Consider the following 23,178-nt stretch of genomic DNA (forward strand, 5'->3'; position numbering starts at 1 on the left):
GTACTTTTATTCACCAAAGTGGCATTCAACTGATCACAATGTATAGTCAGGACATTAATAACGTGAAATATTACTATTACTATTTGTAAAAATTGTTCAGAACTTCTTAAACTACTTCAAAGAGTTCTCATCAATAAATCCTCCACATGCAGCAATGACAGCTTTACAGATCCTTGATATTCTGTCAGTTTGTCCAGATACTCAGGTGACATTTCACCCCATACTTCCTGTAGCACTTGACATAGATTTGTCTTGTCAGGCACTTCTCACACACCTTACAGTCCAGTTGATCCCACAAAAGCTCAATGTTCCAATCCACTCTTTTCCAATTATCTGTTGTCCAATGTCTGTGTTTCTTTGCCCACTCTAACCTTTTCTTTTTGTTTTTCTGTTTCAAAAGTGGCTTTTTCTTTGCAATTCTTCACATGAGTCTGCACCCCTGATTCTTCTCTTTACTGTTGTTCATGAAACTGGTGTTGAGCGGGTAGAATTCAATGAAGCTGTCAGCTGAGGACATGTGAGGTGTCTATTTCTCAAACTAGAGACTCTGATGTACTTATCCTCTTGTTTAGTTGTACATCTGAACTTCCACAATCTCTTTCTGTCCTTGTTAGAGCCAGCTGTCCTTTGTCTTTGAAGACTGTAGTGTACACCTTTGTATGAAATCTTCAGTTTTTTTTTCTTGTATAACCTTCATTCCTCAAAACAAGGATTGACTTATGAGGCAGAGGCTATTTGCACTGAGTTTAAATAGCAACATATTTTATGCACCCGTAATTAAATACCTGACCCTAATCCTAACCTTCTCTTACACAAATTAATCATGGTTTTAATACAGTAACCAAAGTATCACCATTTTATAGTAACCACTAAAACATGGTTACTGTGTTAACACCATATTTCTGTAGTAACAACATGGTTAATTGCATTAAATCTATTGCTTCCACCCATAAACATGGTTACTACAAAATTACTTGAGTAAATCCATGGTTAATTTTAAACGGATCAGACCTTTCTCTCGACTCCCCGACCTTCATTGTGACCCAATCGAGGAAATCAACATTTATTCATTTTATTATAGTAGTATTAAAGAAAAATACTAATACTGTGGAGAGAGGAAACCAGATGAGCAAAACAGGGTCAAAGAGTGGATTTGAACTCAGGTCATCCGCACGAAGAATAAAAAAACATCCATACCGTCTTAAAACAGTCATTACAAAGACACTTAACACTTTAATTTCATAGTTTCCACAAGATTTTTCAGTGCAAATAGCCGCACAGTGTGGCAGATATTTACACCTAGTGCAAACAGTCACTCCGTGATAATAATAATATCAATATTAATTTTATTATCAATATTTAAGTTTAATAATAGAATGCGCCTGCGCGAGAACGTGACGCGAGAGGGATCCCATCTAGACACGACCTCTTGACACAGCTGGTATTTCTTGCAACAAGGGGGATCCCCTCGTATCCCCCCTCAACTACTCATATAGATCAGTGCATACTACTCACTATAAAGTGCTTCACATTTTAGCATATTCTCAGCTATACATAGGGGCTACATAGCCTACCCATGCCATGGGATGTATTGGTTGTATTTGAATATTAACATGTAGCAGCCATATGTATATACAGGGCTTGTTATAGGGAAAACATGTCAAGTAATGTGTCATTGAAATACGTTAATACGAAGTAATATACTGTACTATTCAGAGAACGTTTAAACCCAAAACATCCACTACGTCACCAAAGTCCACTACGTCATCGCGCTACAGTCTGCAGCGTGAGAAAGCCCGTAGCAGAAACCAACCGAACAAACAGTGTTCAGCATTCAAGATGGCAGGAGCGGATAGCGACGACTCTCTTTACCCTATTGCCGTATTAATTGACGAATTAAGGAATGAAGATGTTCAGGTAATCGGTTTCTATGACATTCATATCTTCTTTGAAAAGATATACACGTGTGGTCACGCGAAACTGTAAACATCGGCCTGACCCAGATTAGCCAGCCTGCTAACGACCAGTAGAGATCAAAATACGATTCCGCGATTACGACATACCAGATCTTACATATTAAACGAAGGGATATTATAAGCTTTTATACCCCCCATTTATTGGGGTAAAATAATCTTGTGTGTAAAAAACTGTCATCCCGTGGTTAAATTAAATTGAGGAGTGACAACATTAGCTAACACTGTTAGCTGTTTTGTGTGATTTACTCAGTAGCTCATTGACCCGATTACTTGGATAAAAACTACATTTCATTAAGTACTTTAAAAGTATGTTAAACCTAGAAGAGATTAAACATGACTGGACTATTGAGTTGGTTTACATTTGATCGCATTATTAATTTGAGCTAGATTTTTAATTAACTCAGTAAAGATAGCTAAAAACATTTGGGCTTGAATTTATTTCCGTTTTTCTGCTTTAAATGCAAAAATAAATAAATAAGGCTAAATAGCCTTTGAGTAGTCGTTATTAGTTAATGTTAGCTATACCTGATCTCTTCATGATAATAACGTAGGATTATGAAGGTAGTAAGTAATGTGACCAGAATTGGGACACCATGGAAATAAATGTTTTTATCTTCTCTAACTCTCATTATATTAGGATAGCAAGACATTGTCTCCACTTTAGTTTGGGATTTGCCAGCTCTAGTGGTTGACACCATTTGATTAGCTGTCAACAGAGACCAGAAGGTTGTTTTGCCCCAATTAATTCTCTGTTCTGCATTATTGAGTATCTGTGTTTAGATCAAATGTTTACTTCTCACATTTCTTTGCCAATAGTTACGGTTGAACAGCATCAAGAAACTGTCCACCATTGCCTTAGCTTTGGGGGTCGAAAGGACACGCACTGAACTTCTCCCGTTCCTCACTGGTAAGGTCTTTGAGGACAGCCGGTTTGTAATTTTTTTTTTTTTATAAAAAATTTTGTTGAAGGAAATATGATCTATAAACGTTTCAAGTTTGTCCAAGTGTGGTAGAGAATTTATGTAAATCTATTAATTTGTGCATTTGTCTTGAACAGATACCATCTATGATGAGGATGAAGTTCTGCTCGCCCTTGCTGAACAGTTGGGTAGCTTCACCATGCTGGTTGGAGGACCTGAATATGTGCACTGTCTCCTTGTAAGCTTAACTTACACTTTCATTTAATTCAGAAATCCAATAAAGTATAGTCTGTCATGGTTTTTGTCTTATCGTTATCTGATTTGTCTTTTCAGCCCCCTTTGGAGAGTTTGGCAACAGTAGAAGAGACTGTGGTGCGAGACAAGGCGGTGGAGTCTTTGCGGAAGATCTCCCATGAACACTCTCCAGTGGACTTGGAAGTGCACTTTGAGCCTCTGGTGAAGCGTTTGGCCAGTGGTGACTGGTTCACATCACGTACTTCTGCCTGTGGACTCTTCAGTGTCTGCTACCCACGAGTTTCAAGCACAGTCAAAGCGGAGATTCGGCAGTAAGTTTGACAACTGTGTGAAAAATAATTTGCTATTTCGCTACTTTTTCTGATGGGACATATTTATAGGTTTATTAAAGGCCTATCCCCACCATGAGTGAATCGAAAAATCCCTCTGTTCATTCAAGTGTTTTGATGCTAAATGCAACCCATCTGATAATCCTTATTCACTTGTTATAATGCAGAATATAGCAATGGAATGGTACAGTGAAATTACAACAGTATGATAGCATGACATAGGAATATATCATGGTGTAATGAAAATAATATTGGTGTTCTGTGAGAAATAAAAGTACACATGTTACATTAAAATGTTGCTAGGTAGGTAAAGTATAAATAAACACATTCTCATATGGACCCTGTTTCCACCTGGTATTAAGATGCGTTTTCGGGTGATCCGTTCACAAGTGGTCAGCATTACAGGTGTTAATGGAGTGCAAATCATTCTGTGATCGGATCACAAAAGCCACATGTAGAGGTAGTCAAAAACGCATGCGATCACATCACATTTGAGGTGTAAACATCATCCATCCAGAATACAACCCAGATAGCTGTGAAGCGCCACCCTTTACCTGTCCTAACTGCTGCCCTAAAACAAGAGCTTAAACTTTGCCGGTTACCAGCAGCCTTAACCTGTTGATATGCAATTCCACCGCACGCAGCGGTGACGTCACTCTGCTTACGTTTAATATATAATTTACCATCTATAAATTTAATTAATGTTAACCATTATACATCTTTTCAAAGGTCTAAGGGTTCAACATTGATATCCGATCTCTGTTTCACGATAGCAATGCTCCAGAAACAGCAATTCAGTTATTTGTGCCAGGAGTACAAATGAAAACATGCAATATCAAAACGGGACTTCATACCTTTGTTTTTCGCAATCGCCAGATGAATCCAGTGGGTACATTTTCTGTGACTAGCGTTCTTTGAAAAACATCCAATAGCACTTTTTGTCCATAAAAGTGATAAATCTGAGAAATATTGATATATTCTCCATTGTTTACATGAGACCTCGCCTGAAAGAATTACCCTTCATCATCGTTCTTCAACAAACTATGTAATCTGAGCAGCATTCATGTTGTAAAACTGTATACGGTTTAACACAACTGGGTTTCTCCTCGAGAACGCAGTTTATGGGGTCATGTAAACACATAAGTGGCATTCTAATAGGTTTTTGATGAGTCTGCATGTGCGTGGAACAGACCAAATAACAAACTTCATAGTATGGAGACCAACAACGTCAACACAGCTGAAAGATTTCAACATTTGTGGGATTACAGTGAGAAAAGCACATACACAATCAACTATACCCATTTCAACACACCATTTATAAACAATCGACTGTCCCTCTCGTTAGCGTTTATGCGCTTGTACATTGGTTAATCCCGTGGTTTTACGTAAGAGTGAAACCCCACTATTGAAGTACAATTCCGCTGCAGGTTGCAATAAAAAGGTAAGGAAACAAACACCGCAACAACTCTGGAATATCTGAAATTAAATCGAAGCAATAGGGAATAAAGTAGCGAAGACTACCTTGGATGCCATGTTTGTTATTTACACAAGCATCGTGGGAAATTAAGTTGCTGTTGAGAAAGCTGCTTACTGACCGATCCGAATGTAAACGGGAGTAAAGAGTACTTTGCATGTGTGTGTAAATGGGAACTCTGCTTTCTCGCAAGTGTCCATGTAACCATAGTCACAGTCTTTAGTTACTTTTTTGCGGTTTATAATAATTCAGTAGCACACTAAGATAGTGATTGATGTATGTCTTTTTGAAATCAGAGATCTTTTCCTCAAAAGACGATGTTGTGATGTTGTGTTTATGCCTGACGACATGTAATTGAATCATCCAAGATGCATCATAATACCAGGTGTAAATGGGGTCTCTGAGGCCAGTGATAGCAACAGCTTTCAGCTCCATCTTTATTTTTGGAATATATGTTCTGGACATATGACCCAACATATCATATTTGTCAATGAGAAAGTCTTCATTCCTTTGAATATTCACTCTTTGCGTGAAGGGGCCTTGTGGCTAACCTTTATTAACAGAAGTACTACATAATGTTGAAAAACTAATTGGGGAAAAAAAATGGGCTCTTTACCACCTCATTCTTGTGTGCTGGTTAAGTGATAGCATGTTAACTCATGTCTCCTCAGGCACTTCCGCACCCTTTGTTCTGATGACACTCCCATGGTGCGCCGTGCCGCAGCCTCCAAGCTGGGCGAGTTTGCCAAAGTTTTGGAGCTGGAGTATGTTAAGAGTGACATAATTTCTCTCTTCACTGCATTGGCATCTGATGAACAGGTCTGCTTTCAATACTTTTCTCCAAACTGTACACTGATGTAATTACAGTTAAGACACTGTGCACATGTTGCATGACGTGACCAGTTTTGTGAGGTTTAACTTTTATATGCTGCAACACGAATATACACTCGCCTAAAGCATTATTAGGAACACCTGTTCAATTTCTCATTAATGCAATTATCTAATCAACCAATCACATGGCAGTTGCTTCAATGCATTTAGGGGTGTGGTCCTGGTCAAGACAATCTCCTGAACTCCAAACTGAATGTCAGAATGGGAAAGAAAGGTGATTTAAGCAATTTTGAGTGTGGCATGGTTGTTGGTGCCAGACAGGCCGGTCTGAGTATTTCACAATCTGCTCAGTTACTGGGATTTTCACGCACAACCATTTCTAGGGTTTACAAAGAATGGTGTGAAAAGGAAAAACATCCAGTATGCGGCAGTCCTGTGGGCTGAAAATGCCTTGTTGATGCTAGAGGTCAAAGGAGAATGGGCCGACTGATTCAAGCTGATACAAGAGCAACTTTGCCTGAAATAACCACTCGTTACAACCGAGGTATGCAGCAAAGCATTTGTGAAGCCACAACACGCACAACCTTGAGGCGGATGGGCTACAACAGCAGAAGACTCCACCGGTACCACTCATCTCCACTACAAATAGGAAAAAGAGGCTACAATTTGCAAGAGCTCACCAAAATCGGACAGTTGAAGACTGGAAAAATGTTGCCTGCTCTGATGAGTCTCGATTTCTGTTGAGAAATTCAGATGGTAGAGTCAGAATTTGGCGTAAACAGAATGAGAACATGGATCCATCATGCCTTGTTACCACTGTGCAGGCTGGTGGTGGTGGTGTAATGGTGTGGGGGATGTTTTCTTGGCACACTTTAGGCCCCTTAGTGCCAATTAGGCATCGTTTTAATGCCACGGCCTACCTGAGCATTGTTTCTGACCATGTCCATCCCTTTATGGCCACCATGTACCCATCCTCTGATGGCTACTTCCAGCAGGATAATGCACCATGTCACAAAGCTCGAATCATTTCAAATTGGATTCTTGAACATGACAATGAGTTCACTGTACTAAAATGGCCCCCACAGTCACCAGATCTCAACCCAATAGAGCATCTTTGGGATGTGGTGGAACGGGAGCTTCGTGCCCTGGATGTGCATCCCACAAATCTCCATCAACTGCAAGATGCTATCCTATCAATATGGGCCAACATTCCTAAAGAATGCTTTCAGCACCTTGTTGAATCAATGCCACGTAGAATTAAGGCAGTTCTGAAGCGAAAGGGGGTCAAACACAGTATTAGTATGGTGTTCCTAATAATCCTTTAGGTGAGTGTATACACATGTATACAGAGCTGTGTAAAAGTCTTTGGCACATTAGATGTTTCACATTTGTCTTGATGTTTTTTTTATTTATATCTTCAGCTTTAATGTGTCAGTAGGAAATATCAGATTTTATACTGATATATTAGATTCCCAAATGTTCCTTTTGCAAATAAAAGTAGAGCAGGGATCCTGCAACAGATGGCATGGTTTTGCTCAATGTTTTGTTGTATTTCCTCTGCTGCAGGACTCTGTTCGTCTTCTAGCTGTGGAGGCTGGTGTCAGCATTGCCACTTTATTGCCCCAAGAAGACCTGGAAGCTCTGGTAATGCCCACCTTACGGCAGGCAGCAGAGGACAAGTCCTGGAGGGTTCGCTACATGGTTGCAGACAAATTCTCAGATGTAAGAAAAAAGCCAATCACCATTTAATCATATGCATGTTTTGTCCATGCCAGACTTGGTATGCAACTAAGCATCTAATTGTTTATCCTTTGTTAATGGACTAAGGAATTGACCCTTATCTTTAAATTGTTCATTTTGTAACGGTTAAATGTTATGGCTTAATCCTGTGTATTTGTACACCCTCTAATTTTGATTGCCATAGATTAGCAATATAAAGCAATGTTATATAAAAGCTACATGATTTAAGGGCTCTGCACTGGTAAGTGAAAAAGTAATGAACACAGGCGTTTTGGCCTGCTTTGAAAAATGAGACTAATTGACTGCATCCTAGCATGTGTCAGGAGTGCCTTTGTCCCTGTAAAGCACTGTCTGCAGGCAACACTGAAGTGTTACTGTGTAATAGAGATGTGAAATGACATGCTTGTCCATGTGAATTTACAGCTGCAGAAGGCCGTAGGTCCAGAGATTACAAAGAACGACCTAGTGCCGGCTTTCCAGAATCTTCTTAAAGACTGTGAGGCTGAGGTTCGGGCAGCTGCTGCCAACAAGGTCAAAGGTGAGATAAGGCCCATAAGCAGCCCTAATAAATGTAATCACAATGAATCTTTTTTTATTATTATTTGCATGATTAAATTTTTTGGTAACACTTTCCAATAAGCTTCCATTTGTTAATATTAGTTGCATTTGGCATCAACTAATAATGAACTATATATATTATATAGTTTTTTTTTACAGCATTAATTAATCTTTGTTAATGTTCGTTATTAAAAATACAATTGTGCATTGTTATTTCATAGTGCATTAACTAATGTTAACTAATACAACTATGGATTTAAAAAAAAATGCGTTACTGTACTCTGTTGAAATTAGCATTAACCAAGATGAATAAATGCTGTAGATGTATTTTTTTTAAAGGTGCAGTATGTAAGATTCAGAAACCCTTGTTATTAATGACACCTGTGGCCGCTATGTGAACTGCAGCCGCCTGATGCTCGTGCTTGCGCTCATGCATACATCGACCATGATCACATTTCCACTTAGCCAGACTGGATTCAGTAGATAAATGTTTTATATAATTTTTTGGCCTACTTGGAGTTTGTGTAGGATTCGGAGCTGTGCTGAGAGCTGGACGTTTGCTGGATTCCATCTATAAGATAACTGTACCTAGTGTTGCAGACAGTTATCTCTGTTGAATAGCGGAAGAGAAGCACTGAGGCAAGGCCCTCGGGAGTGTGCATAAACGTCACATCCTTTGGATTTTCCCGGCAAAAGCGACCCACTGCCTTCACATGAAAATCAGTCTACAGGCTTTAATAAGCAAACTAGGAAGTCCTGGAAGGGCTCAATTTTAAGATGCGTTTCAAGCCATTCACACTTTGGCAAATAAAGGTGAATAGTACATGAAAATTGTTACGTATTGCACCTTTAACTAATGTAAACAAATGAAACCTTAATTTGTTTCTTAACTTGTAAAGTGTTACCCATTTTTCCATTGCATTCTCACATTTTGAATTTTATTTAAATTTGCTTCTGTGTAGAAGAGTGTAGTGTGTTCAGTTGCTCTAAGGAAAAAAACATTTAACCTAAGATTTTCGTAATTCCATACATCTGACCAGTAGCTTGCTCATTAATGCTGAGTTTCATACAATATTTCAGTGTAATTGTTCCATGTGAAGAGTGCAAAATTTCTTTTTTAAATAAATTTGCTCTTAAGATCTTTCTCTGTGAATTGTTCTCCATTTACTGAGAAACAAGCTTGGCTATGGGTTTGTTTGATGTACTTAACACCGGATACCTGTGGTGGTGTTTTTGCAAATCTTCAAACTATTCTTTAGAAAGAGGTTTTAACAGAATAAGTAGTTTCAATGCCAAATTAGGAAAATTTGTCAAATTTAACAGCATCAAGGAGTGTTCACTAGGCTTTGAGCACGCAATTTTTCATACAGACCAGGATATGATGTCATGTAGGAGGACTTCTTGTGAGTAAATAATGCATCACAAATAACAAGTAATATTATATGCATTTAAAATATATTGTCTAATCGCTTTCCTGCAACAATACAACACGCAGCTTTAAAATATGTATTTGTACGAATTCACAGTTCAGAGTTCACCAAGCTTGAACTTAGGTACACAGTGGCATAAGAAATTTCTTCGCATGAGGTTGTGTTTCCAGTCTTCCACGTTTGAATGGAGAGCGAAGTGTAGTGTGACCGCCCCATTAAACATATTTAATCCCAAAAGTTATGTTATTTACTTATGCAGCCCTACTATTATTTTATTTTTCTCATCAGAATTTTGTGAGAATTTACCAGAGGACAGCAGAGAGACGATCATCATGACACACATTCTTCCTTGTGTTAAGGTAAGTTGTTTTTGTGCACATGTCAAACAACATCTCTGCAACCTGTAACTTTTCAGACTAAACACGTTTCATTCTTCAGTTTCCACAGTGCTCATCGCATTTAATTGGTGTGCAGGGCCACTACTGGATCAGTTACTGGCAGATAAATCTCTGTCTCGGCATCTGTCTCCAAGCACCTAAGGCTTAAAAAAAATACGATTTGCAAAGTGTCATTGTCTCTTTAGCCTTACCTACTGGCTACAACGAGACTAGGACACTTCTCTGGATCACACACTGTAAATCAAGTGTTTTGACCTGTATCTTTTATTGAGTGTCTAGGTTTTGCTTCAAACATTCTGGTGTAATGCCTTAATGTAAATGTTTTATTCATGGTTGTGAAGAAAATGTTTGCCCAACCCAAGTTATTGCATTGCACACTTTTCACGGGAATGGAAATGGATATGTGATCCATTGACAACTTTATTCCAAGTGTAGTAATTTGGTGCCAGATTTGGAATAAATTAAATTCTGGCTGGTTTCTGGTGAAAAACATTTTCAATTTAGCAAAACCAAGTGTCCCTGGTTGTTGTTTCCTTAAATTTGACCTACTAGCTGCTAGAAACAGGGTTCGCACAAGGTCCTTAAAGAGCTTGAATTGAGCTTTTAGAAATGGAAGTACTGGAATACCTGGAAAATCGGTATGTTTTGTTTAAAAGTGCTTGAAATTTAAGATGAACGTTTCTATACATTTAGCATACCTGAGAAACGCATACAGCGCCCATATTTGAACCACCCAAGACTTGAAGGGGCCATCTGACTGGCATGAAAAGTGACCAATCACAGCTCGTTTGATTTTTACATGATGCGTGGGGTGAGTAAACAACAACGGTCTGTGGGTTGTTGTTGCCAAATGTCATATGTGGGTCCACAGACCTCTAAAACTCGCCTGTGCAGCCAAATTCTACACTAGGTGGCAAATGTCTGTCAGTAGCCACTAAGCCAGTGATCGATTTGTGTAGTGGTGAAGAACTTTTAACAACAAAATCCTTTCATTACATGTTGTGTAGCATGAACACGTACTCTGAAGGAAATTTACCTCATGGATTGGCTGCATAGAATGTCACCATCACTTGAGCCGTAATATGTCATAGTTAAACTTTACCACAGACTGTTTTCACAAGATTCTCCCTTTTAATGCATATGCCTTTATAGACGAGTGCTACATGACGGTTGGATTTCTTGCATGTTATGAGTGTAAAATTTAGTTTTACCTGCTAGATTTAATGTGTCCATCAAAGATGATATCCAAGCACTCCTTTTCATTGAATAATGTCTCTCTTAATATCCTTTCTGTTCATTAACTTTACAGTTATTCATCAAGAGGTAAAAAGAAGCATTCATTCTATTCAGACATAGCGTGAAAACCGTGCAACTCTTCTCTTGTTAATGCGCGCTCAGTCGAAAAATACGTCTGTTAAGACACTTGCTCTGAAGTGCTGATTTTCTTTAATACTATATATAGTGAATTTCCTTTTCTGACTGATTGCCTCCTATATATTTGTTAATGGTCCATTCATGTCATTACAAGATTTCAACTTGAACGTATTGTTCACTTCACTCCTATTACAAGTTGGGAACTCAGAATTATATAAAAGCTCTTGAGTTTTTCTGTGAAGTCCTTGAAAATGAAAAATTGGTGCTGGAAAAAGCCCTTGACAGTCCTTGATTTCATTCAGTGATGCCTGTGTGGACCCTGTAGAAAGCAGGCACATAAATCACATTAGTTGACACAATGGGAACTCGATATTTGTTGCATTGTTTTATAGCGCGTATGTGGAACTCTCACTTATTTTGGATCTCCTTCAACTTATTCACCAAATGTACACTTCACCTTATTAGGCTCCTATCAGAAACAGGATGACAATGATAATATGCAAAATATTGTTGGCTGTCTAGATACTCAACATTTCTAATCAGATAAGATAAAGCAAAGTAAGGCTGTACATTGCTTAGATTTTTCTTTTAACTCTGTGTTCACTAACACAGCTTCTTGCTTATTGTTTTTATAAACTGTTGGCAACGTTGAAAAGCATGTTTAAAAGTAGTATCGTAATACTATATATATATATAGTAATAATCGGAATAAACAATTCTTATGTCATGTAGTTAATTTAACTGTAGATGGGTTTCAGACCCCAAGCAGCATAGCAACTTGGTTATTTAATATTAGGAGTGGGAGGATATGGTTATCACACAATTTGGTTTGATGTACAATGGGGTGTAACGGTTTAACATGGCACAATGCATCAAGGTTAAACAATTTGACTGTGCATTGTGGAGATGGGACATTTAAAAAAATAAAATAAATAAAGTTTAATTACTTGCCGTCTTTTCTATCCAATACACACAACATCCTACGCCTACAAATGGAAATGGCTTCATTTTAAAAAAGGAGCTCTAAAATTCAATTGCACACTAGCAGCCACAAGTGTTGTACGATGGGTTCAGCCGAAAGTGAAACCAGCAGCGGGTGCGATGGGCCTTTTCGGTGCGAGGGATCCAATGTCCGATTTAAGCGCGAGAGGGCTCTGACAGCGTGAAAGAAAATGTAAAGTTTACAGATGTTTAATATGAGTGCCATATTAGTCTACTATATATATAATTCTGAATATTATGTATAATAATGCTATGGGGGAATATAATCCTAATGTCAAATGTCTGATTTGATTTCATCAGTAAATTATTATTTAACTGGATAAGCTTACACTTCCATGAAATATGTATTTTTGAAAAGAATATCTAGATGTAATCAGACCATATTACTTTAGAGTATATTTTAAATGTATGTAATAACAGTGTGTAAGCAGTATATGTATCTAACATAATTCTGTATTTTCAGTAAGCAGAATTATTAGCTAATAATTTTTCCATGTGGTGTCACCATTGGCGTGTTTTTTGTCCCAGTGCATCTCTGATGGATCATTTAGCCCTTTAAAAACAGTACTTTTAGCTACATTTAAGGAATGTTTTGCATATGTTTATAAAGTAATAATAGCCCTCGGACCGTGAGTTCAGTATCATGAACCGTATTGTGAGATGAGTGTTCTCGATTCAATATCATTTTGATTCGATATAGCAAAATTTGATTGACAAAATATATTATTGATTTGGTTTTTTGAGAATTACAAGTTTCTAAACAAATCTAAAGCATGCTAAATTTTTACAGACATGTATTAATATTGTTTATTACTATTGTATATAGCAGTATAATATTAATTATGAAAGTAATAATACGTTAAAATGCATCTCTTATAGACAAATCTGATGCAAACATCTTACCAAGTATTGGTAATAATACAAATTACAGAAATAAGCATGATTAAAATCTTTAGCAGAATAATCATGTTTATCATTTTCACTATTAATTGATCAGTTTGGACTTGATGGGTCTAGTTATGTTGCATTTTAAGATTATATAATTCTGATTGTTGTCTCCCCTTTTCATAGTGATCGAATTGCTTTGAAACATTGATCATGGTTTTTTATTTGTCAACAGGAACTTGTCTCAGACACTAATCAGCATGTGAAATCTGCTCTGGCTTCAGTCATCATGGGCCTCTCCACCATCTTGGGCAAAGACAATACTGTTGAGCACCTGCTTCCCCTTTTCCTGGCCCAGCTCAAAGATGAGGTAAGGTGTGTGTGTGTGTGTGTGTGTGTGTGTGTGTGTGTGTGTGTGAGACAGCACAGGTCTGGCTGAGGTAATTTGCGTCACGCTGCAGTCACAGATGAGACTTGTGTGCAACTGGCCACTTTGATCTTGATGAGGTGAGGCTTTGCTAATGCTGGCCTTTTAGTGGAAAGCAGGACGCATTGAAGTGAGAGATGAATTGATGAGTGTAGCACACTTATCTGTCATCTCTTTTTTTTTACTCTCTCTTTTGTTGCTTGCTGCTGTCTATATTGCGATCTCTTTATTTAAGCTGTCATGGAGTAGTCTTTGAACGTCTCTTTATGATTACTGAACAAAATAAATAGAACAAGGCCAGATCTTGCTTGCATTAATCCATGTTTAATGACAAGAGAGTAAGCAGTTTCATATTCTTGTTTGTAAGAAAAATGTTGGAAAAAATTGTATTGGTTTGAATTTTTAGCATGTTGTCAGCCCCCTGCCATGCAAAAACTATATCCATTAGGGCACACTGTTCTGTGTGCATGTGTTGAGAAATCCACCAAGTGTAATAATAGTATATTTCATTGTCTTTGCTTTCTAAACCAAAGCTGAAATTCTGTCTTTTCTCTCAGTGTCCAGAGGTCCGCCTCAACATCATCTCCAACTTGGACTGCGTAAATGAGGTGATTGGAATCCGACAGCTTTCCCAGTCTCTGCTTCCTGCTATCGTTGAACTGGCTGAAGACGCCAAGTGGAGAGTTCGACTGGCGATCATCGAGTACATGCCACTTCTGGCTGGACAGCTGGTGAGTCAGAACCCTCACTGTCGTACAAAGGACATTTACCCTAGACATTGGAAAAATGCCATTGGCCAGTTCCTATTCTTCAGTCTTTTCAAACATTTAACTGATAATCATATTCGCTTATTATTTTCCAAGTCATCATGAGTTGTGTTGCTAATGTGTATCCAATTTTATGTATCCTTTTCTTTTCTGGTGCTTCCAGGGTGTAGAGTTCTTTGATGAGAAGCTGAATTCTCTGTGTATGGCGTGGCTCGTTGATCATGGTAGGTTACACATAAGTTAGTGTACATAACAAGATATACACATTGTAGTTGACCTTGTGTGCACTTTCCCACTGCGAGTTCTTACAGATCTATACAGTGGTGTGTGATATACAGGTAGAGGAGGTTCAGTTTCAGTTAGATTCATCTGCCGAAGCAAATTCAATCAAATTCATCTTGTGCTTAAAAATATGCTTTTAATCGGACATGTGCAGCTTTGTTTCACATGATTGTTGCGCGTGCTATCCCAACAGGCTTCCCATTTGAGCTCCAGAGACAGGAGAGCACAGAGCAAATCACTCACACTACTCAATTTGAATTCTCTTGTTATTGTGACACAAGCCACAAAAATTACATTACTTTTTAGTTTTTTCCCTCCCCTTTTCTCCCCACTTTGGTATGCCCAATTCCCAATGCGCTCTAGATCCTTGCGGTGGCAAAGTGACTTGCCTCAATCTGGGTAGCAGAGAACGAATCTCAGTTGCCTCCGCGTCTGAGAAAGTCAATGTGGACAATGCGCTAAAACTGGGGCTGCCCCCTAATAGTCGACCAAACGTTAGTCAACAAGAAGAGTTTTGGTCAAACAAATTTCGATTGATCGGTTGGTCGCATTAAAAAAAAAATTGCATTTAAAATTACATTTATTTAAAAAATGAAAAACTTCAATCAAAACATTTCTAAATTCCAATTGCACTCCAAACCAAACGGAAACGGCAATTAAAATAGCGACGTGATCAAAACAAATTATGACTGAATAGTGTGTGTGTGTGTGATATATATATATATATATATATATATATATATATATATATATATATATATATATATATATATATATATATGTATGTATGAATGAATAGTATGCATGTATGAATTAATAGTATGTATGTATGAATGAATGAATGAATAGTATGTATGTGTGTGTGTGTGTGTGTGTGTGTGTGTGTGTGTGTATATATATATATATATATATATATATATATATATATATATATATATATATATGAATGAATTGTATGTATGATTGAATAGTATGTATGTATGAATGAATGAGTAGTATGAATTAATGAATTCATGAATAGTATGCATGTACGAATAGTATAAATGAATGAATGAATAGTATGTATGAATGAATGAATAGTATGAATGAATAGTATGTATGAATGAATGAATAGTATGAATGAATAGTATGTATGTATGAATGAATAGTATGAATCAATGAATAGTATGAATGAATAGTATGTATGAATGAATAGTATGTATGAATGAATTAATGAATAGTATGAATGAATGAATAGTATGTATGAATGAATTAATGAATAGTATGTATGTATGTATGAATGAATGACTGACTAGGAAAATATTTGGTCTGGGGCAGCCCTTGCTAAAACAATGTGGGTTTTAAACTACACATCATCACCTTAAAGTTCTGTTTGAATTATGTTCGATATTAGGAAACAAACCGGCCGTGTTTGCCTTCAGATCACCATTTATTCTCTATAGAGATTACTTAAATCACTAAGACCCTAATAAAGTGTTTATTTTTGTTGGATATTATTTAACTTATTACATCCTTTGTTGCATTGCTTTGAGAAGATGATGAGTTTCTTAAGGAAAGTTTATAATACGAATGTTAGTTAACATCAAATTTAGCATTATCATCTTAACATCTGTCTCTGGCATGATGTACAATATGTTGGTAAACTAATATGTTGGTCTGTTTGATCCTCAGTATATGCCATCAGAGAGGCAGCTACCTGTAACCTGATGAAGCTGGTGGAGAAGTTTGGAGCAGAGTGGGCACAGAACACCATTGTACCCAAAGTCCTGGGCATGGCCAATGACCCCAACTATCTGCACAGAATGACTACCCTTTTCTGCATCAATGTAAGTCACTACTTATCAGCTATCACAAGCTGCTGTTGAGTCACAGAGAAAAGTATGATGCTAATGCACAGTTGGCAAAGCGCAGTTTGACGTATGATTTGACACTAATATAATTATAATCTGTGGTGTTATATCATCTTATAATGGTGCATGATGTATTTGGCTGCTACATCAAACGATTGAATGTCTTAATGACTGCAATGCTATTTTTGCACTCTGAACAGCATCTACACTTAATACTACGGCTTTCATGATTATGAAATTTAGCTGACGATTGTCAAACAAATCATTGCGATTATGATGATCAATTATCTTTTTAAGGGCTTTCACGATTAATTGTCAAATAAATTGTCATATTTCTTAAGGTGTGCTTTTTTTTCCCTGCATGTGTGTTTCATAAACCTTAAGAAGTCATAGTCTATGTAAGTAATGGGAAACACTGATTTACTTATATTTTATTATTATGTAATAGTAAAATATTTCTGTCCTAATTTCTTAACTTTCATAAGTTATTTTAAAGCTCTGATTAAACCCACAAGCCCTTATTTGCCATGAAGGAAAACTTTTGAGATTTTGTTTCATCATTTCATCACCCCACAGAAATGGAATTAGCATGTGTCTCCTCCTCTGTAACTGCGTGTCATTAAAACTGCATGTGTGAACCCGAAATGGAATTTGTCATTACACGGTCGTTTAACGTGAAGCTGGGGTGCTTTGCGCTCACTATCAGAGTTGTTTGTTTATATTTTTCCTGGAGTTTGGCGCCAGCGTCTGCTGACAGCTTGCGCATCAGAGTGCTTAAGAGGCTCTTCACGCACTCTTCCATACAGGAGCTGGTCTGGTTGAGATCCGTGTTGCAGCTCAGTGATGCTCGGAGTTTAACTGAATGACACACCAATGCACCGTTCATGACATTTGGGTATTAAAATGTGATTGGAATTTGAATGCCTAACAATCGCTTTTATCTCAAATACCCATGGTTAGATCAAATAACCACGATCAGGCGGTTATTTAATAATCGCACCAGGCCTAGTTAATACAACCACCCATTGGCTCTGTTCCAAAATATAGTGAGCTGTCTAGATAGACACACATGCTTGAAATGAAACCTCTTAACTGACTGACTCCTAGGCAGCAACTTAAGAGCCACCGAAATGGCGTTCCTCATGCAAAGTGCACAGGATACCAACTCATAATTGATTTTTATAGAGTTTGGGTAAACTTGCATTGGCACCCAGTAGACAGTCCACTGACCCTATGTTTTTTAGGCTTTGTCTGAGGTGTGTGGCCAGGACATTACCACCAAACACATGCTCCCTGTAGTTTTGAAGATGTCCAATGACCAGGTTGCCAATGTACGCTTCAATGTGGCCAAGTCTCTTCAGAAGATTGGACCTGTGCTGGACAGCAAGTATGTGATTACAATATCATCCTCATTTGTATTAATCTCAACGTGATTTTGTATTGCTCATTTATTTATCGCTAAAAAAACTCATAATGGGACTCACTTTAGGGTCATGCTTGTAATACATTGTTTTCATTACAGCTCTCTGCAGACAGAAGTGAAACCAGTGCTGGAGAAACTGGCATCCGATCAAGACATGGATGTCAAATACTTCGCCCAAGAGGCCATCAGTGGTGAGTTTACTAGATACGTATAGGACATTGAAATAATAACAAAAACATCAGATTTGTGAAATCTGACACTTCTTATAGGTGAAGTGTTTTTTAGACCATTTGAAATTAATATAATGGAATATATTATTTTATATTTTAATGTTTTATTTATCATATATCAAACAAATAGCAACAAATAACGGAACATATTTCATTCCATGCTGAAATTGAGATGCATCTGGCTATCAGACACATATTGAGCTACACAAGCTACATACATGTATGTTCTCAGGCACTTAAGTCTAAATAGACATACAATGACAAACAAAGAAACCGATATCATATACATAAAATACATAACATGTGATAGACATACAAAGCAATAGATATCTTATGATGGTAAACATGTAGAGATATAAAATCATCTAAAAAATATGAATTATGGAAGCACATATATATTTTGCGACACTATTGCATGTCTTGGGTCACTAAAGACCCAATAAGCTTTTGTTAATTGTTTGTAAGAGAAAGATTGAGGAATACTAAAGAAGGGCATAACTAAAAAAAACTGATGAGGTATAGGGGGTGGAATGAGGTCCCGAGGTATGCATTTTAGGTTTAAAGGAGGGACTCGAGCAATATCCACCCAGTACACCCTGGCAACCTGAGTGTCCATCCACATATTTTGGGATATTGCATAAATGCTGGATGGAAACACCAAGATACAAATTAAACCTCCAGAATGCATGCAAAAAAATGTATACACTTGCTTGAGGTGGACAAGATTATTACCTCAATAAAAACAATAGGAGTCAGAGAAAGTAGGCCTGTTGGGATTATTATTATTAAATAATCATATGATCGCGGTTATTTTATTATTTTGCGCTTGAAATTCATCATATTTTTCTGTCCAAAAAGAAGAATGAAATGCGCGTTTGAGTGTCTCATTCAGTTGAACTCACTGATGTGCACCAATCTGCACTGAGTGCAGTTCCCAAAGAGCGCGTGAAGATTAATCGCTTTAGAACAAGACTTGAAGCACTGCAATGTATGCACTGTCTGGGGTGGTTCACTCCAAACTCCTGCGAAAATATAAACTAGAAGTTTAGTGGAGGCAAAGCGCTCCGGTTTCACTTTTAATATAATGATCGTGTAATGGCAAATGTTATTTGTCATTGTGGGTTCAGACAAAGTGTTAATGGTATGAAGTGACAAAGAGGAGTCACAGATGATAGAATGAAGAAACACCGTATCAAAGTTCTTTCTTGATGTAAAATAAAGGCTTGTGGGTTTAATTAGAGAGCCTTAAAAATTACTTGTGAAAGTGAAGATATCTGGACAGAAATATTTTACAATTGCACACTTTAATGTAATATATTATAATAGCTATTGGGGTTGGCTGGTTTCCAACAACAACATTGTAAAAGCAAAATGGACCAAGACTAAAATTGGCCAAGAGAGAGAGATGTTTTGATATTTAAAATGTTATTTTTAAATGCTTTCATAAGTTTTAAAGCCTTAAAGGAAATCATATAAAAGTTAAATATGAAGAAATTACTTCTAAAAGTGTATGAAGCACACATACAGTTGAAGTCAGAAGTTTACATAAACTTGGATTGAAGTAATTCAATCTCATTTATCCACAATTTCATATTAGCAAACTATAGTTTTGTCAAGTAATTTAAGACTTTGTGCATGACACAAGTTATTTTTCCAACAAGTGTTTACAGACAGACTGTTTCAATTTTATTTGACTATCACAATATAGGGTCAGAAATTTACATACACCAAGTTAACCTTAAGTTGCCTTTAAGCAGCTTGGAAAATTCTAGAAAATTATGTCAAGCCTTTAGGCAATTAGCTTCTGATTGGCTAATAGGAGTCAATTGGAGGTTTACCTGTGGATGTATTTTAAGGCCTACCTTCAAACTCTGTGCCTCTTGACATCATGGGAAAATCAAAAGAAATCAGCTAAGACTTCAGAAACAAAAATTGTGGACCCCCTCAAGTCTGGTTCATACTTGGGAGCAATTTCCAAATGCCTGAAGGTACCACGTTCATCAGTACAAACAATAGTATGCAAGCATAAACAACATGGGGCCATCATACCACTCATGAAGGAGGCGCATTCTGTGAAAAGTGCAAATCAATCCCAGAACAACATCAAAGAACCTTGTGAAGATGCTGGAGGAAACGGGTAGACAAGTATCTATATCCACAGTAAAACAAGTCCTATATTGACAGCCTGAAATGCTGCTCAGCAAGGAAGAAGCCACTGCTCCAAAACTCCCAGAAAAAATTCAAAAACATAATTTTTGGAGAAATGTCCTCTGTTCTGGTGAAACAAAAATGGAACTGTTTGGCCATAATGACCATCGTTATGTTTGGAGGAAAAGGGTGAGGCTTGCAAGCTGAAGAACACCATCCCAGCCCATTCATGTTGTGGAGGTGCTTTGGTGCAGGAGGGACTGGTGCACTTCACAAAATAGATGGCATCGTGAGGGAGGAAGATTTTGAGGATATATTGAAGCAACATCTCAAGACAGCAGCCATGAAGTTAAAGCTTGGTCGCAAATGGGTCTTCCAAATGGAAAATGACCCCAAGCATACCTCCAAAGTTGTGGCAAAATGGCTTAAGGACAACAAAGTCAAGGCATTGGAGTGGCCATCACAAAGCCCTGACCTCAATCTGATAGAAAATTTGTGGGCAGAAATGACAGGCAAACCTGACTCAGTTACACCAGTTTTGTCTGGAGTAATGGGCCAAAATTCCAGCAATTTGTTGTGAGAAGCTTGTGGAAGGCTACCCAAAACATTTTAAACAATTTAAAGGCAATGCAACCAATCCAACAACAAAGTGTTTATAAACTTCTGACCCATCAATGTGATTAAAGAAATAAAAGTTGCCATAAATAATTCTCTCTACTATTATTTTGACTTTTCACATTCTTAAAGTAGTGATCCAAACTGACTTTAAGACAGGGAAAGTTTTCTATAATTAAATGTCACGAATTGTGAAAAACTTGAGTTTAAATGTATTTGGATACCTTTTCTAACTGTACACCTATGACAAAGGCATGACAATTTGTTTCACAATTAATTGTCATAATCACAATTATTTGTTTGACAATTAAAAGCCCTAAAACTGACAATCATCATAATCTGCATTATTTGTTTGACAAATAATCGTCAGCCAAATTTCATAATTGTGACAGCCCTAGGTTCAAGCAAGACCTGACCCACACACACGCATCAACCCACCCAATCACAAGCACACACAAACAGTACATAAGTACATTTATTCTAATGTAAAGTTGTAGCATTTTATATAAAATAAGTACATTTAAATTTAATTAGGGAGTGGCTAGTTATGCATGATAAAACAGTTGTTAGGAGAACATTTTGAAAACTGTGATTTAACTATTTGGGTTAATTTGATCCTCTCAACAGTGGCACGTATAGCATCTCAGATGTTGCTCTGGTTATTCTAAAATGGCAAAGCCTGTCATCAAATTGATTGACTACTATTATTTTCTAAAAATGCCTGACACGCTTTCGCTCCCAGACAAAAGGCATCTGCCGCCAATCGCAAGCAAATGTGCGGTTTGTGAGACCGGTTCTAAATCGCAAGTAAAACAGCCACTTCCACAACAGCTACAACTTCCATTTATGTGCCAGTTTTCCTGGAAGTAAAGATTTCATTCTCTTGAACACATGAGATGGAAATGCTACTTTATTCACAAATTGTTTTAATGTTATTCTTTTTGCATAAAATATATTTGTAACCTAATGACTAATGCCCTGGCCAGAACAACCAGAACACTAGAATCGTGGCAGAGGGTTTTTACATATCTGCCCTGGCCAACAATTCTTTTTTGGTTTCTCCCTACAGTTCTTGCCCTGGCCTAATTTACCTTCTTGCTGAACACAAGACCCATCTCATGCTGACATCCAGGATCATCCACTGGACTGTTAGTGGAGAATCAATGAGTTCTGTTTCCTCTCAGTGAGAAATGTTTTGGGGAAACTTGGCTTCTCTCTCTCAGTGTTTTGTCAGATTGTAACTCTCTTCACCCTCAGATTTGAATGAACATTCACAACACACCATCTTACTTTTCATTCTTACCCCACAATAAGGCTGCCACCAAACACCCTTCCCTGCTCTGTGTATTTTGCTAACCCTCATCTTAGGGTCTCTTAGATGGCGTTTTACTGTTTGCGTAACAATGTAATGACTGCTTAGCCATTGTTGCATCATAGAATTAGAAAAAGCATTTTATTAGATGTAATGGTTGAGATGTCAGTTGTCCAGATTTTACTGTAATGCATAACTTCTGTCACCAACCTACTCTTATGGACTGAACCGTGTTTGCTCTTACTGCTGATTTTAGTACGCATGAGTTTTGACCCATGCATGCATACAGCATGGCGAAGGGTGAATCACTTCTGCTACTGTCGTTTAATCTGTTCCTGTAGCCCTCTGTCTTACACTGACTGTTGGTGGACCAAGACTCCTGAAAGCACTAGCCACGCCACATGTCCATGCATTCAGTGGCATGCTCTTATACTGTTCTCTCAATTCCTAAAAAAAAACCCAAGAGCTTATTTTCTTAAAGGGACCACAATAAATTGTAATCTCCTTCCTGTAACTGTAATAACAAAGGATGGGTACTCCTAAACAGCCCTGTGTATTTTTAGATGGCAAGCTCTTTTCTGTGCCATTGACTATATTGCACATTTTCAGTGAATTTGTTTTCTTTTGTTATTATTTTTCTAAAGATGTCTACCTTGTGTCCTTTGCATGCTTCTTGCACACAGGTTACATAGGCCATCAGTATAGATTGAGGAGAACCTCGATTAACCACAGGACAAGTATAAAACAGTGATGGGTAATCCCGATTCCCAATTTTCCGGACACATTTGCTTTGCTTGTGATGTTGACTGTCCAATTCCTCTTCAGCTTCAGAGGGCAGCCAGTATAGTAGTATCTTCTATGTTATGTGTCAACAGAATGTGCTTTGGGTTTTATATGAATATGGTCACATTGCCCTTGATAGAATGGAAACTCAATAAAAAACATGATATAA

At 37.5% G+C, this 23,178-nt stretch overlaps 1 protein-coding gene across 1 annotated transcript; it reads left to right on the forward strand.

Annotated features, from left to right (window-relative positions):
- The first annotated feature begins 1,780 nt into the window (after positions 1-1,780).
- On the forward strand, positions 1,781-23,178 carry LOC127629802 (serine/threonine-protein phosphatase 2A 65 kDa regulatory subunit A beta isoform-like). Its single transcript, XM_052107055.1, has 15 exons — positions 1,781-1,917; positions 2,793-2,883; positions 3,034-3,134; positions 3,230-3,462; positions 5,626-5,773; positions 7,352-7,507; positions 7,949-8,063; positions 9,802-9,872; positions 13,408-13,542; positions 14,157-14,330; positions 14,530-14,590; positions 16,320-16,474; positions 17,743-17,885; positions 18,021-18,112; positions 21,984-23,178. Exons 1-15 carry the CDS (start codon positions 1,840-1,842, stop codon positions 21,998-22,000), a joined length of 1,770 nt encoding a protein of 589 aa, XP_051963015.1. The 5' UTR covers positions 1,781-1,839; the 3' UTR covers positions 22,001-23,178.

The sequence above is a fragment of the Xyrauchen texanus genome, chromosome 3, assembly GCF_025860055.1.
Source record: "Xyrauchen texanus isolate HMW12.3.18 chromosome 3, RBS_HiC_50CHRs, whole genome shotgun sequence".
Taxonomy (NCBI): Eukaryota; Metazoa; Chordata; class Actinopteri; order Cypriniformes; family Catostomidae; genus Xyrauchen; species Xyrauchen texanus.

Coding starts and splice junctions, on each gene's coding strand:
- LOC127629802 (XM_052107055.1), top strand. CDS start 1,840: ATGGCAGGAGCGGATAGCGACGACTCTCTTTACCCTATTGCCGTATTA. Junction 9,873..13,407: donor ACATTCTTCCTTGTGTTAAG/GTAAGTTGTTTT, acceptor ATTTGTCAACAG/GAACTTGTCTCAGACACTAA. Junction 14,591..16,319: donor GGCGTGGCTCGTTGATCATG/GTAGGTTACACA, acceptor TTTGATCCTCAG/TATATGCCATCAGAGAGGCA.